This window comes from Lipotes vexillifer, unplaced genomic scaffold (assembly GCF_000442215.2).
Source record: "Lipotes vexillifer unplaced genomic scaffold, Lipotes_vexillifer_v1.1 scaffold1396, whole genome shotgun sequence".
Classification (NCBI taxonomy): Eukaryota; Metazoa; Chordata; class Mammalia; order Artiodactyla; family Lipotidae; genus Lipotes; species Lipotes vexillifer.
In genome coordinates, this window is record NW_006777671.1 from 312,993 (window position 1) to 325,605 (window position 12,613).

A 12,613-nucleotide genomic window follows, 5' to 3' on the forward strand; every position below is an offset into this window, starting at 1 on the left:
GACTTGAGGACACGGAGATGGGGAAAGCTAAGCTGCGATGAAGTGAGAGAGCGGCATGGACATATATACACTACCAAATGTAAGATAGATAGCTAGTGGGAAGCAGCCGCATAGCACAGGGAGATCAGCTCGGTGCTTTGTGACCACCTAGAGGGTGGAATAGGGAGGGTGGGAGTGAGACACAAGAGGGAGGGGATATGGGGATATATGTATACATATAGCTGATTCACTTTGTTATACAGCAGAAACTAACACAACTTTGTAAAGCAATTATACTCCAATAAAGATGTTAAAAAAAAAAGACAAAACTCCTATCTTAGACATTTTAATACTTTTTGAATATAACCATTATTGAACATTTTTCTCTAACTTGCTGCTTTTATTTGTATTTGTATTTTTTTCTTTTTTAAGCCAGCAAATCATCTCTAGGTAATATAGCATGGTATTGTGCATAAATATCTGGACTATATGTCAGAAAGCAGATTATTTGTATCTAGTGTTTATAGAAACCAATGAATAAATATTTACATATTATAAGCACTTTTAAATGATAAAGTCAAAATAACTCAGGTTTTAAGAACCAGTCTGTATGCTAAAACTTATCAAAAATCATCAATCTTACTGAGTATCTTTCTCCATCAACTCACTGATGACTAAAGTAGAAAAGTCTTTTTTCTAACATACAAAATATATAAGGATTTAATTTCAAGTTCATCATCACACAAATCTGCAAGAAGACATTGGAGAATGATTAAATTTTTGGTTATGGAGGTCAATATTTGTAGGTAAATATTTGAGATGAATGAATAAATGAACAAATGAATAAATGACAGAATTTCATAGTCACATTAAAGAAACTTAAAAAGTACTAGAATTAAAAGAGGGTAAATGTTTATCTAAGCGACATTTATTGTTTATTATGTGAAACAGTTTTTCCCTTTAAGGTTAGAAAAAAGGAGATTCTACTGATGAATGTACAAATATAGCTTAAAAATTAATTCATGGTATTGATTTTTCCACACTGCATTCAATTTTATTTCATTTGTTAAAATATCTGTAATACACAGAATAAAAATAAGCTAGTCCTAAATTCTGAAATGAAAATAGAAAATAGTTGTTTTTAATTGTATGACCAAATACAGCCTTTTGTTTTCAGTTGCCATGGAGCCCTCGTATATTTCCGCATCAAAAATTTGTGTTTACGTGCCTCATACAAGAAAAGCCTTATCACATAACTCTTTTATAAAGAATGAAATTTGTATATTTTTTTCCCCTCACATATGTACTGACAATTTCCTACTACCTGTGTCAATTGATAGTACCAGACAAATCCACTCAGGCTCTTTCTTTGTCATTCTCTACATACATGAGGATGTAGAGATCAAATAGCAAAAGGCAGAGAACTGGGTTCAGTCTACAGACAATGGGTTGCTATTAAGGCATATATTTTGTTAGATTGACAGACAAAAGGCATTATGTGTAATAAGGGGCAATGGAAGAGATACTTGTCTGCTTAATACCATTCATTCTTTTTTTTTTTTAATCTTTCCGATCCACTTTTATTTTCCTTTTTCCTCCTCACATACAGAGCTTCTCCACACACTGCATTTCTTGCAGCTATAAAGTCATTTGATGTTGGTCAGGTACCATTTTATCCCCTAAAACTTTGCTGGCATCAAAATGTGACAGTTAACCAGTGTTAAATCTATAAAATATTTACATAGCAGAGCACATTAAGCTTTAGACACTAGGCAATTAAACCACGTAAAAATTGGACAAATCCCCATCTTACATGTTCAGAATCAGCTGTTCACAGTCCTATCTTGTGACTGTACATGGTTCAAAAGGCAGCAGATGCAACAGGCAGTTACTTGAAGGACACTGAACACTATGATCTGGAAGCACATTACGATGCTACCCCAGTAACATGTACCACTCCACCTTTCTCCAAGGTGGTCTCATAATTCTGGAATGGCAGGTCCAGCCGATACCAAATGAAGACAGACAGCACAACGTTTACTCTGTGGAGATATTCTAACTCCTACTATGGACGCATGGTGATTTTGAATGCAACTCGTCCTAAAAACTTGTCACGATAATCCTGTTTTTTTAGGTTGGGTGATCCATCAATCTTGCGCTCAACTGTTACTTCGTTTATGTTATTTCTATTACCAAAGATGAGCTGGACGGCAACAAATGACTGTAGATAGCTCTCATGCAAATTTTTCCCATAATATGGAAAATATTTTAAATCTATCGTTCCATTAGAAGCATAAGTTGATAGCACTGCTGTGTTTTCACCCTTCGAAATACATTCTATCCTTGGTTCTCCTTGAGGCTTTAATCCAATTACTCTGTTCATTTTCACAAAAACACAAGGGCTTCCTGTGGAGTAGCCAAACTCGGGATCATCCACACCACTGCGTGCTTCAAGTAAGACAAGAGGAAACCGACATGAAGTATAATCTAGACACTTCTGCTCAAAAATATGCTCCATCGGGACAATCTGTGAGATTCTTCTGTTCTTCTAAGCCATATGACTTTAGAAATTTCTCAAGGTCATTGATGTACCCTCTATAGGACTCTGGATTAGACAAGCTGAATGAAAAATCCAACGCCATCACTGGTTTTGGAAAAACCGTAAGTCCTGGGCTAGGAATCTCGTCACGATATTTTGGAACTTCATCGTTCAGAACCTGAAGCATAGCCCACTTTGTGAATGAAAAGAGTGCAGCCAGGAGCCCATAAAAGAACTAGGTAGGACTTCCCTGGTGGCACAGTGGTTGAGAGTCCGCTGGCCGATGCAGGGGACACGGGCTCGTGCCCCCGTCCGGGAAGATCCCACGTGCCGCGGAGCCATGGCCGCTGAGCCTGCGTTTCCGGAGCCTGTGCTCCGCAATGGGAGAGGCCACAACAGTGAGAGGCCCGCATACCGCAGAAAAAAAAAAAAAAACTACGTAGAAGAGCAAGATCAAACCCCAGCTCTTGGCGGTGGGCTCCAGGAACTCTCCGGTAGTCGTGTTGTAGATGAAGAGCTTCCACTCGGCCAGGCTCTGGTTGAATGACTTCTCTTTCTTCGTCATGATGTGTGTGCGGACGGCGAGGGGAGCGGCTGCTAAGTGGAAGCTGCGAGGAGCGCAGAGGCGCGCGTCCCGGCCGGAGCAGCGCAGCCCGGCGACTGCGGCGGAAGGCGGGACAGCTGAGGAAACTTCCTCGCTGCGGTGAGCTCTCAAGCAGACTGCGCTGCGCCGGGCCGCCGCTTCGGCCGCGGGAACCTCCCATTTATTCTCTTAATTTCAGAGTGGCAACAAATACCAATCATCTCTCTCATCTTCCGTCAAAATGTTATTAGTGAAAAAGTAGACTCCCTCTGCTATCTGGTTTCTCTTCAGTGGTAACCGAAACCACACAACTGTTCTCAGTCAACTTGAAATCATCCCAATATGATACTTTTTAAATGTTTTAAAAATAAATCTGCAATAATTGTTATGACTCGTGTTTTATAACCATATTTTTATTTTCCTCATTCAGAAAAAGATAAAAGATTATACAAATGCTTGTCACTAATCTATTTGATATTCCTTTACTTATCCATCTCTCCTTTTCAGATTTCTATCTGTTCCTTTAAACTTTATTAACTTTTGCCTAAAATATTAGATTTGTATAACTGTAAGGTATTTGCAACCAAAATTGATTTTTTTGTTGACTTGACACCTTTAGGATATATTGAAATGCCACTCTCCCCTTTTAGAGAGGTCTTCAAATTGAGAATATACAAACGTTGTATAATTATAATATGGAAAAAAAGCCCCTTCTGACTTAGAGTGTGAATAAAAGGTTTAATCCCCACATTATGTAAGAGAAAGACGCTTAGGGCATTGAAAAAGGCATGCCAGAGCCTGATTGTATATATTGGCTCAACACATTGTAAATACCTAAAGTTGCCAATCTTGACCTCTATAATTCCTCCCTTTGACCACAAAACCCTATTCTTTCAATTATCTTACTCTCCCACTCTTCTCTTCATCTTTGATGCCCTCTAGTCCTTTAATCCTTCCTATTAATAATATAAAAACTAACATATTAGTTCACAAAGTGTTGTACATTATTTTATTTAATCTTCTTAACAATCTGTATCATCCCCATTTTAGAGATAAGAAGACTCAGATTTAGAAACTCACCCAATATCACACGGCTAGGACTTCTGATATCAAAATAAATGGAGAGAGCAGATGCTTCATTCTCATCTTACATCAACTATATCAACAATAGAAAAAATATGTATGTATATACTTCTAAAAGAACCAAGTATAGCCATCTTCAAAACAGGAAGGTAAACTTTTGGAGGACCATAAACTGTGTGAGAAAATTGTGTTCCATATAATGAGGTGGCAAGAGCTGGGGGCAGGAGTCCGGATATAACCAACAAGAGGCCTAGTGCAAGGATCCAGGCACATACCACCACCTTCCAGGCTAGGCACAAAAGAAAATGATGCCTGTGCTCAGGAAGAATCAGAGCTTCGGGTAATTAACAGAATAACACCCTTGGTACCTGGTAAACTCCGGAGGAGTGGGGAGCATCCGAGCTCAGAAAATTAGCTCTCAAGTTCCACATCTGACAGGATATAATGTCCATTCCTTGTTCTATCAATGGCTCCAACCAAACCTTAGCAGATGTTTCTATACTTCCCATAATATATGCTGTATAAAGCAGAAGTCATACTCTTTCAGGCAATCTCAGCTACAGTGAAGAATGCACAATTAAGAATGACCAAAATGGGGACTTCCCTGGTGGTACAGTGGTTAAGAATCCGCTTGCCAATGCAAGGAACACAAGTTCGGGCCCTGATCCAGGAAGATCCCACATGCCGCGGAGCAACTAAGCCCGTGCGTCACAACTACTGAAGCCCGCTCACCTAGAGCCATGATTTGCAACAAGAGAAGCCACCGCAATGAGAAGCCCGCGCACCACAACACAGAGTAGCCCCCGAAGGACTATGAACTCAGTAAAGGGTAGGAAAAGGTGAGGGATCACAGAGAAGTCAAACTGTATGTTTCAAATAAGTAAAATTCATACACTCAAATAAAGGAAAATTATTGTATACATGAAAGAATAGGTACTTATGAAAGAGAACCAATTAGAAATTAAAAGTGGTAGAACTGGGACTCAGACACAAGTTTCCTCCTTTCAAGATCTATGTTCTGTCCTCTGATATCAGCTACCCCCTAAAAACACACAGAGACATATATACATGCTTATTTGCTTGTTAATTAGCTTCCTCATTACTCTACCTCTGTACATGGTCTTGACATTACGGTCCATCAAAGGAGCCTGTTATTCTCTTGTCTCCACATCTACTCCGCTCACCTTGCAAATTTGTAATATTGTGGCTCTCAACTTTGGTTGCATACTAGTGATTCTCTGCAACATTAAAAATAAATACACTGTAACTAAACAAATTGCAATCTGATCCTTTCCGAGTAGGACTGATACACTGATATATTTTAAAGCTCCATGGATGATTCTATAAGAAGAACTGCAATTATATACTTTTGTTTCAGAAAGGGCTAATTATTCACTAAAAATGTGCACCTTCCCCTTCCATTGTAAAAAGCCATAATTAGGAAGCAGCTGCCTAGTTAGGGAGTTATTCCTGAGCACCCCCGTATCAAGGTAGGGCCAGGTGAGGAGTGCTCATCATTAGAATATGAACAGAAATAATGCATATCATTTCTGATGAAGGAAGTTAAGAAGCAGTGTATATTCTTCATTCTCTCTTTTCCTATCTACTAACTGGATGTAGAAGACTCTAGGGGGTCTAGCAAGCACAAAATCACAAAGTGGAAGGAGCCTGGGCCCATGAATCACAACTTGAAGAAAATCACACTTCAACCAAGTTTTATATCATCACAAAATTACTCAGAGAAACACATGTATTATAAGTCTCTAAAATTCTGAGGTTTTTTTCATCAGCTAGAGTTACCCAGATCAACAGAGAAATTGGTGCCTTGAAATGGGGTGCTGCTGTGACAAAAATCTCAGATGTGTGGAATTAATTAATGATCAGGAAGCAGGCATCAGGGAAACAACTAGCAGAGGCTGGTAAGATGAAATAGCGGTAAAAACATTTTTCAAGTATTACCTTCAATAACTTGGAAAGCAGACCAAAAACCTGTAAGCTTGTAACTCTACAACCATGGTTATCAACTGGGGATGATTTTGCCCCCTGGAGGACATTTGGCAATGACTGAAGACAGTAAAGCATCATGAAAATTTTAGTTATTTTTCAAGACCAACTCAATTGTTATGACTTACTCCTCCTATCAGATTATACTACCTTATGTCACTCATATTAGTCTTGTATATGCACTCCATCAGAATGTGACACAATTCATTCTTTTTTTTTACATTTGTCTCCTCTTCTCTATTATGTCTAATGTAGTCTAATCCATGTATCCCATCTATTGCCTAGAATGTCTTACACACAGAAACAATACAATTTGTGTTTGTTGAGTACACATTTGTTGAATGAATATATACTATTCTTCAAAGCACTGATTCTATGGTCCTTGATCTCATAGTCCAGTATTGAGATACACATCAAAAAATCACTTCACAATACAAGTCTTACAGAATCTGAGGTCTTACAGACACTAGTTTTCACATTATTAGGTGTTCCCAGCGACTGCTACCCTCTGGGCATTCTTTCACCCCCAACTTCTAATTGCATGTGACTAGTTACTGTGTAAACTTGCCAGCTGCCTTAAATAGGGAAAACAGTTAAGAGTACATTTCTAAGGAACGTATTCGGTCTAAAGAGTTTGAATGATAGTCTTTTAAGGAGGTTAAGGGTTGGAAAATAAACTCAATTTTAGTACTCGAGTAGTAACAAGGGTACGAAAAACAGAAACCACTATGGCTATCCATAGGAAGAAATGGTCAGAGGCAAGGGCATCAGGAAAGGCTAACTAAGGAAGGTGATATATATGTATATATAGAGAGAGATAAGAAAAGATAAGTATCTACTTTGATATTACAGACCAATATAGATTAGCTTAATTTGGCACTGTTAAAAACTCCTTAGCGCATCTAGTTGGCTCTGACATTGGGATGCTAATGGACAGTTTACTATAGATGGAAAGCAAAACAATTTAAATTTCCCTTCCAGACTGAAATACTGCTTCTCAATTGAAGATACAAATCTGGACTTCAGGGTGACTGGAGACAGATTTGGGATCATAAGCATGCAGGTAATGGAAATGGATGAAGTCACTCAGGAGTAGTAAAAACCAAAAAAAGAAAAGCTGAAAATGTAGAGGATATACAGAGTAGAAGCCACTGAAGGAATAAGCAAACTAAATCATTATGGTTTCCTCACATAATCCATATCACATTATGTTGGCTGTTTTATATGAGTTTACAATTAAACCAGATGGCTTTGTTTTTTCTCAAATATATTATTTTTTCCACCTTGATTTCAAGATCTTTAGTACATGAACCACTCTTCCCCGTCTTTATATTTTCCTAAACACATCACCTCCAGTAGTCAATGAACTTTTGATTCACTGAATTTAAACCTGGCAAGGAATTCCACTCCTTTCACTCATCCACCCCCCAAAAGCCCAAATCTCTCATAAAAGGGAAATTTCTAAATTCCTGCATCAACCTCTGCAGGTAATCCTGCCCTCACAACATTCTTGGCTACTAAGAGTGTGGGTTTAGAGAAACATTATTCAGTTGATCAAGGCTCATCAATGGGAAAACCTGGTAAGACTAGAGAACATGATCCTATGGCTAATTTCTTAATAAAGCAATAGAAAGCCAAAGAGCTTTCGGTGGGGTATTGACGGAAGAGGCATTAGAAACTAAGACTTTATGACTTTGGGGCAGATATGGTACTCAAACAGCTTCTGGTGTCATCCACCAAACGGTCCCAACTACTGATCAAATGCATTCAAGTTGGTGCTGACGGCTTAACATTCCAAAGGTGAATAGGAGAAAAGCAGAGATTACAGGGACCATATACGAATGAGCAACACATACCAGTAACCTGGAACTAGGATGTAAAAATTCACATCATTACAAAACAAACCTCCCGGTAGGCCACATTTCCTTTTAATTTTCTTCTTCTCATCTAACCCCCCCCTCTTTTATTTGAACCTAACGGTCATTCTCTTCACCATATCATCTCATTTGGGGGTTTATTTTTTCCCCCTTTGATCTGTATGGATCTGAGTGTATACATGCTAATGTGCCTTTGGTTGTAGTGGTTTACAACAACTTTGTGAAGGCAAGACTTTCATGTTGGGACTATACTGTGCCAACTCTTCAATTCTCTTTGAGATTACCTCATGAACTAAAGAGAAAGGTTTGCATGAATTGTTTTCCCAATGGTGGGTTTTAAATTGCTGAAGTGAGAAAGGATACTCACTGAGCACAGCTAACCAGAAATCAAAAAACAGATGATCCCAATTTCAAATGCTATTAGGCTGTGGATAAACAGGGAAATGGAGAGTAGTGCAAGAGGAGGGCTAACCTCATAAAAGGGTAAAAGGAAAGGGCAATTGCTACCACAAGTGCACTGAAAAATAGATAAGTAAATTCAGACACTGGTGGCAGGTGGCGGAAGAAGGTGGCAAGGAATAAATCTTGAAGATTGGAAAGGTTAAGAGGTTAGCCTAGGTTGGATAAAATAAATGTAGGCTCTGGCATCAAATACCTGGGTTTAAATTCTTACCTGTAGTGAAGTGATCTTCAGCAATTAAGAGTATGATCTGAGCATCAGTATTTCCACCTAATTCATAATTTTAGGGTTACTGATATAAATACACTGCTTAGAACACAACATGGTATTGAGTAATTGGCAGCTTTTGTAATTATGTTTAAGGATAGAAGAGTCCAAAACAGAACTTTTAGTTTACCATTGTTGGCAGCTTTCAGAAAAGAGAAAATAGCTACAAACCAAAGAAAGAAGAGCCAGTCTCTCACAGGAGAATGAGTCACAAGATTCACACTCAAGGCCACAAAACAGTGAACCTTTTACTAGATATTAAAGTTTAAAACCACACAGCTTAACAGTAATGTTAATTTTACCACTAGGTGGCAATGATACAGCTGAATTTCACTGACAAGGTTAATTTTAAAAACAGTGAGCAATTCCAGACAGAAATTCCAAGAAGCTTTTTAGTAAATATTTTCATTTTAGAAAAATGAAAAAAAAATTTATATACAATTTAATTTATAGCAAAATGTGTGATTATCTGATTCAATATGTATGTTAACTTCTGAGGCAATTCATGCAACAAATACAATTTTTAAACAGTTCTGGTTACAGTTAAGTCTTTTTAAAAAACCTAGACATATATCATGAAGAGAACAGAAATCATGGAAAGCTACAAGTATTTTTGAAGCTTTAGAGTTCTAAGAAAGTCATTATAAAATGCAAAGTATTTCAATGAAAAAGTTAAACCTTTCAAAAATGACTGATAGAGAACAATTTTTTTTTTTTTAATTTAGGGCCAAAATATGAAATAATATGCAGACACTTTGCTTTTAAATTACAAATGAAATTAATATTCATATAGGTAATATCTTTTCAATGTCAAATAAAACTACATTGTTAAGCAAGTTTATCAAAATTCTAATGAATTCAGGAATACCTTTTTACAAATGTTAAAATAATAAATGATGAAATTCCTTAGAATCTGCACTTTCCATAATTATTTCTGCTTTCTTCATAAAACAGATAATTTACAGCTTATTAAAAATATTTTATTCATTTCTTCTTTTCATATCAAATAAAAGGAGAAGGTATGACGAACTTTTTCAAATTATAGACATTTTCAAGTGCATAGTAAAAAAAACAAAAAACAAAAAACTCAAATACCCAAGATATTCCCTCACATATAGGGTGGGAGCTCACATCACATGTAACATTATAAAATCTGTACTATAATTAGATGAATAAATAATAAACCTATACTCTTATCCAATTAATAATATAATTTTTAAAAAGACCCAATTAAAACGAGCCTATTTATTCCCTTTGTATAAATAACCTAACGTTCCCTAAATTTTCAACTCCCAGTTTCTACATATCTTATATATAAGATTTCCAATAGTTTTCTAATTTAGCAATCACTTCCTATATTTACTTTACTTCCAGAAAAATGTCCCCCCCAAACAAATGTAAGAAAAGCATGATTTCTAAGTTATTTTAATTCATAGATCAGTTTCCCCTTCAATTTGAACTTCATTTTGAATTATTATAGATCACCCTGAAATCTAACAATATAGATATTTCTCATTCCATCAGTGTATACAAATATACAAAACAAACAACAACTTAAGATGGTTAGCACAAAGAAAGATTACTGTGGCAGCCCTCACAAATCAAACAAAAGATTTCAGGAAACTGCTCAATCTGTTCACTGTTACCTGTAACTTCTGCTAGAAAATTTATGGAATGCCACTGTCATGGAAGGGATAATTGTAGATCTACAAAAGTGAATACATACGTATGTGTGATTTATACCTATACAGAATCAGCTTCTGATTATCTACACAGATAAAGGGACAAGAGACAGATGCTGCAAAACACATAATCCTCAAACCACTTCAGATACATTTTTCATATCTGTATTTCACAGGGCTGTGTCTGAGAATTCAGAACACAAGAAAATTACGCCATACTGCAGAGATCAAAAGTTACACATTACCAAAACAATGGTAATGGTGATATGCCATTACTAACTTGACTTTGTCATCTTCTGTTTATTTCTGATGGTGGCTCGAAGTTTACGTATCACCAGTCTATCAGGCAGAATCATATCACCTTGTTGTTCTAGATAATCCAATAAATTTTCAGTCCATTGGAGAGCAGCTGAATGATTAATATGTTTCTCTGGAATCAGTTCTATTTCCTCCTCCTCATTTTCACTGGATTCGTCTGTCTGGCCTTGTGCTCTTCTGATGATTTCACTGTCAGTTAAGACTTCATAGCCTGGTTCAGTACTGTCCACTTCAAGCCATTTTTCAACGTTCTCAGGAGTCACATTTTCCAATCCTTTGGTGTGTTGTAAAATGGTAGCCACAGCAGCCACTGAGATATCTTCTTCATCAAAGTCCAGGCTTTCTTTTTCCTCTATGGTAGGCAGAATCTTCTTCCATGCTCTGCTAATGGTAACTGGCTTTACTAAATTCCATGCCATTGCTATTTCATAAAGTGCATCTAGCAGAGTTAGTTTCTTCCAGAATGATCTCAGGTCATTGCCTTCTTCCAAGTTGTTCTGGAGAAGACCTGCACGATAGTTTCTCTTCATTGTAACTATGACTCCCTGATTTGAGGGCTGAATCAACGAAGCCACATTAGGTGGTAAATATTTAGCAAATATTTGGCCATCATCTGACCTCAGGACATTTTCATTTGGATGTGTTGGTGAATTATCCAACAAGAGCACAGCCTTTTCTTGCAAGCCTTTGGATCTTAAGTGCTCGCGAACTTGTGGCACAAAGATCTTATCAAACCATTGTCGGAAAATGGAAAGATCCATCCATGCACCTTTTTGGCTGAAATAAGAGACTGGCAGGTTTGAGGTGTCAGTTGACTTGAAGGAGCGAGGTTTCTTTGCTTTCCCCACCACACAAAGCTTAAGTTTGTGTAAACCTGTTGCATTGGCACAACACATGATAGTGACTCTTTCTTCAATTGACTTGTGCCCAGGGGCTGTGCATTTACCTTTGATTACTGAAGTCCTGGAAGGCAAGCATTTCCAAAACAGTCCAGTTTCATCTGCATTGTAGATCTGTTCCGGTTGCAAATTCTCTCTTTCAATAAAGTCTCGAAAGTTGTTGCAAAAATCTTCCACAGCTGTCTCATCTCCACTTAATCTTTCGTTTCTAATATTAATCTCTCTAATGCTGTGCCGCTGCTTAAAACGAGTTAACCAACCAGCAGAGGGGTTAAAATCACCATCCATTCCCAAAGCATAAAAGAAGAATTCTGCCCTTTTTGCACAAATTGGTCCAGACACGGGATTCCCTTTTGCTCTTTGCTGGTTGAACCATTCCAGCATTGCTCTGTCCAGTTCCTCATACATGGATGGCTTCATAGATTTCCTCTTGGCCAGAAGACTTGTGGAATCAGAACTGCTTGCGTAAGTTATAATCTTTTCCTTATTTTTTCTTATATCCCGAACTGTTGTCTCGCCAATTCCATAAATCACTGCCAGTTGTTTGGAAGAACCTCCATCTTCAAGTTTCTTTATTATATCAAGCTTATCTTTAATAGTTAACACAACACGCTTCCGTTTCCCTGACATGGTGAGGCTCTGGGACTCAGGGACTCACCCCAGACTCACACAGAAGCAGTCCTCTAAATCCTGCCTTCTCTCACAGACTCACTTTAACACAGCCTTACACACTCAGTCTTTCAACCTTACCAGGCACCTGGTGGCCCTGACCCCTTCCCTGGCTGGGCTGGGCTGGCAAAGAGACGGCAAAGGACGATCAGGGGGGCGGAAGTCTGAGAGAACAGGCCTTTAACTTTAAATGGGCAGTACAGGAGGCCCCAAGTCACCGCGGATAATCCGGATTACAAACATTTGTTTTATT

General features: G+C 37.8%; 1 protein-coding gene and 1 pseudogene across 1 annotated transcript; both read right to left on the minus strand.

The window, feature by feature from the left end:
- Positions 1-2,044: 2,044 nt before the first annotated feature.
- On the minus strand, positions 2,045-3,083 carry LOC103080278 (sodium/potassium-transporting ATPase subunit beta-3 pseudogene; annotated as a pseudogene).
- A 7,666-nt stretch (positions 3,084-10,749) lies between these two features.
- Positions 10,750-12,321, minus strand: JRKL (JRK like). The gene has a single exon (XM_007451250.1). It carries the CDS (start codon positions 12,319-12,321, stop codon positions 10,750-10,752), a length of 1,572 nt encoding a protein of 523 aa, XP_007451312.1.
- Between the last annotated feature and the right edge of the window lie 292 nt (positions 12,322-12,613).

Coding starts and splice junctions, on each gene's coding strand:
- JRKL (XM_007451250.1), bottom strand. CDS start 12,321: ATGTCAGGGAAACGGAAGCGTGTTGTGTTAACTATTAAAGATAAGCTT.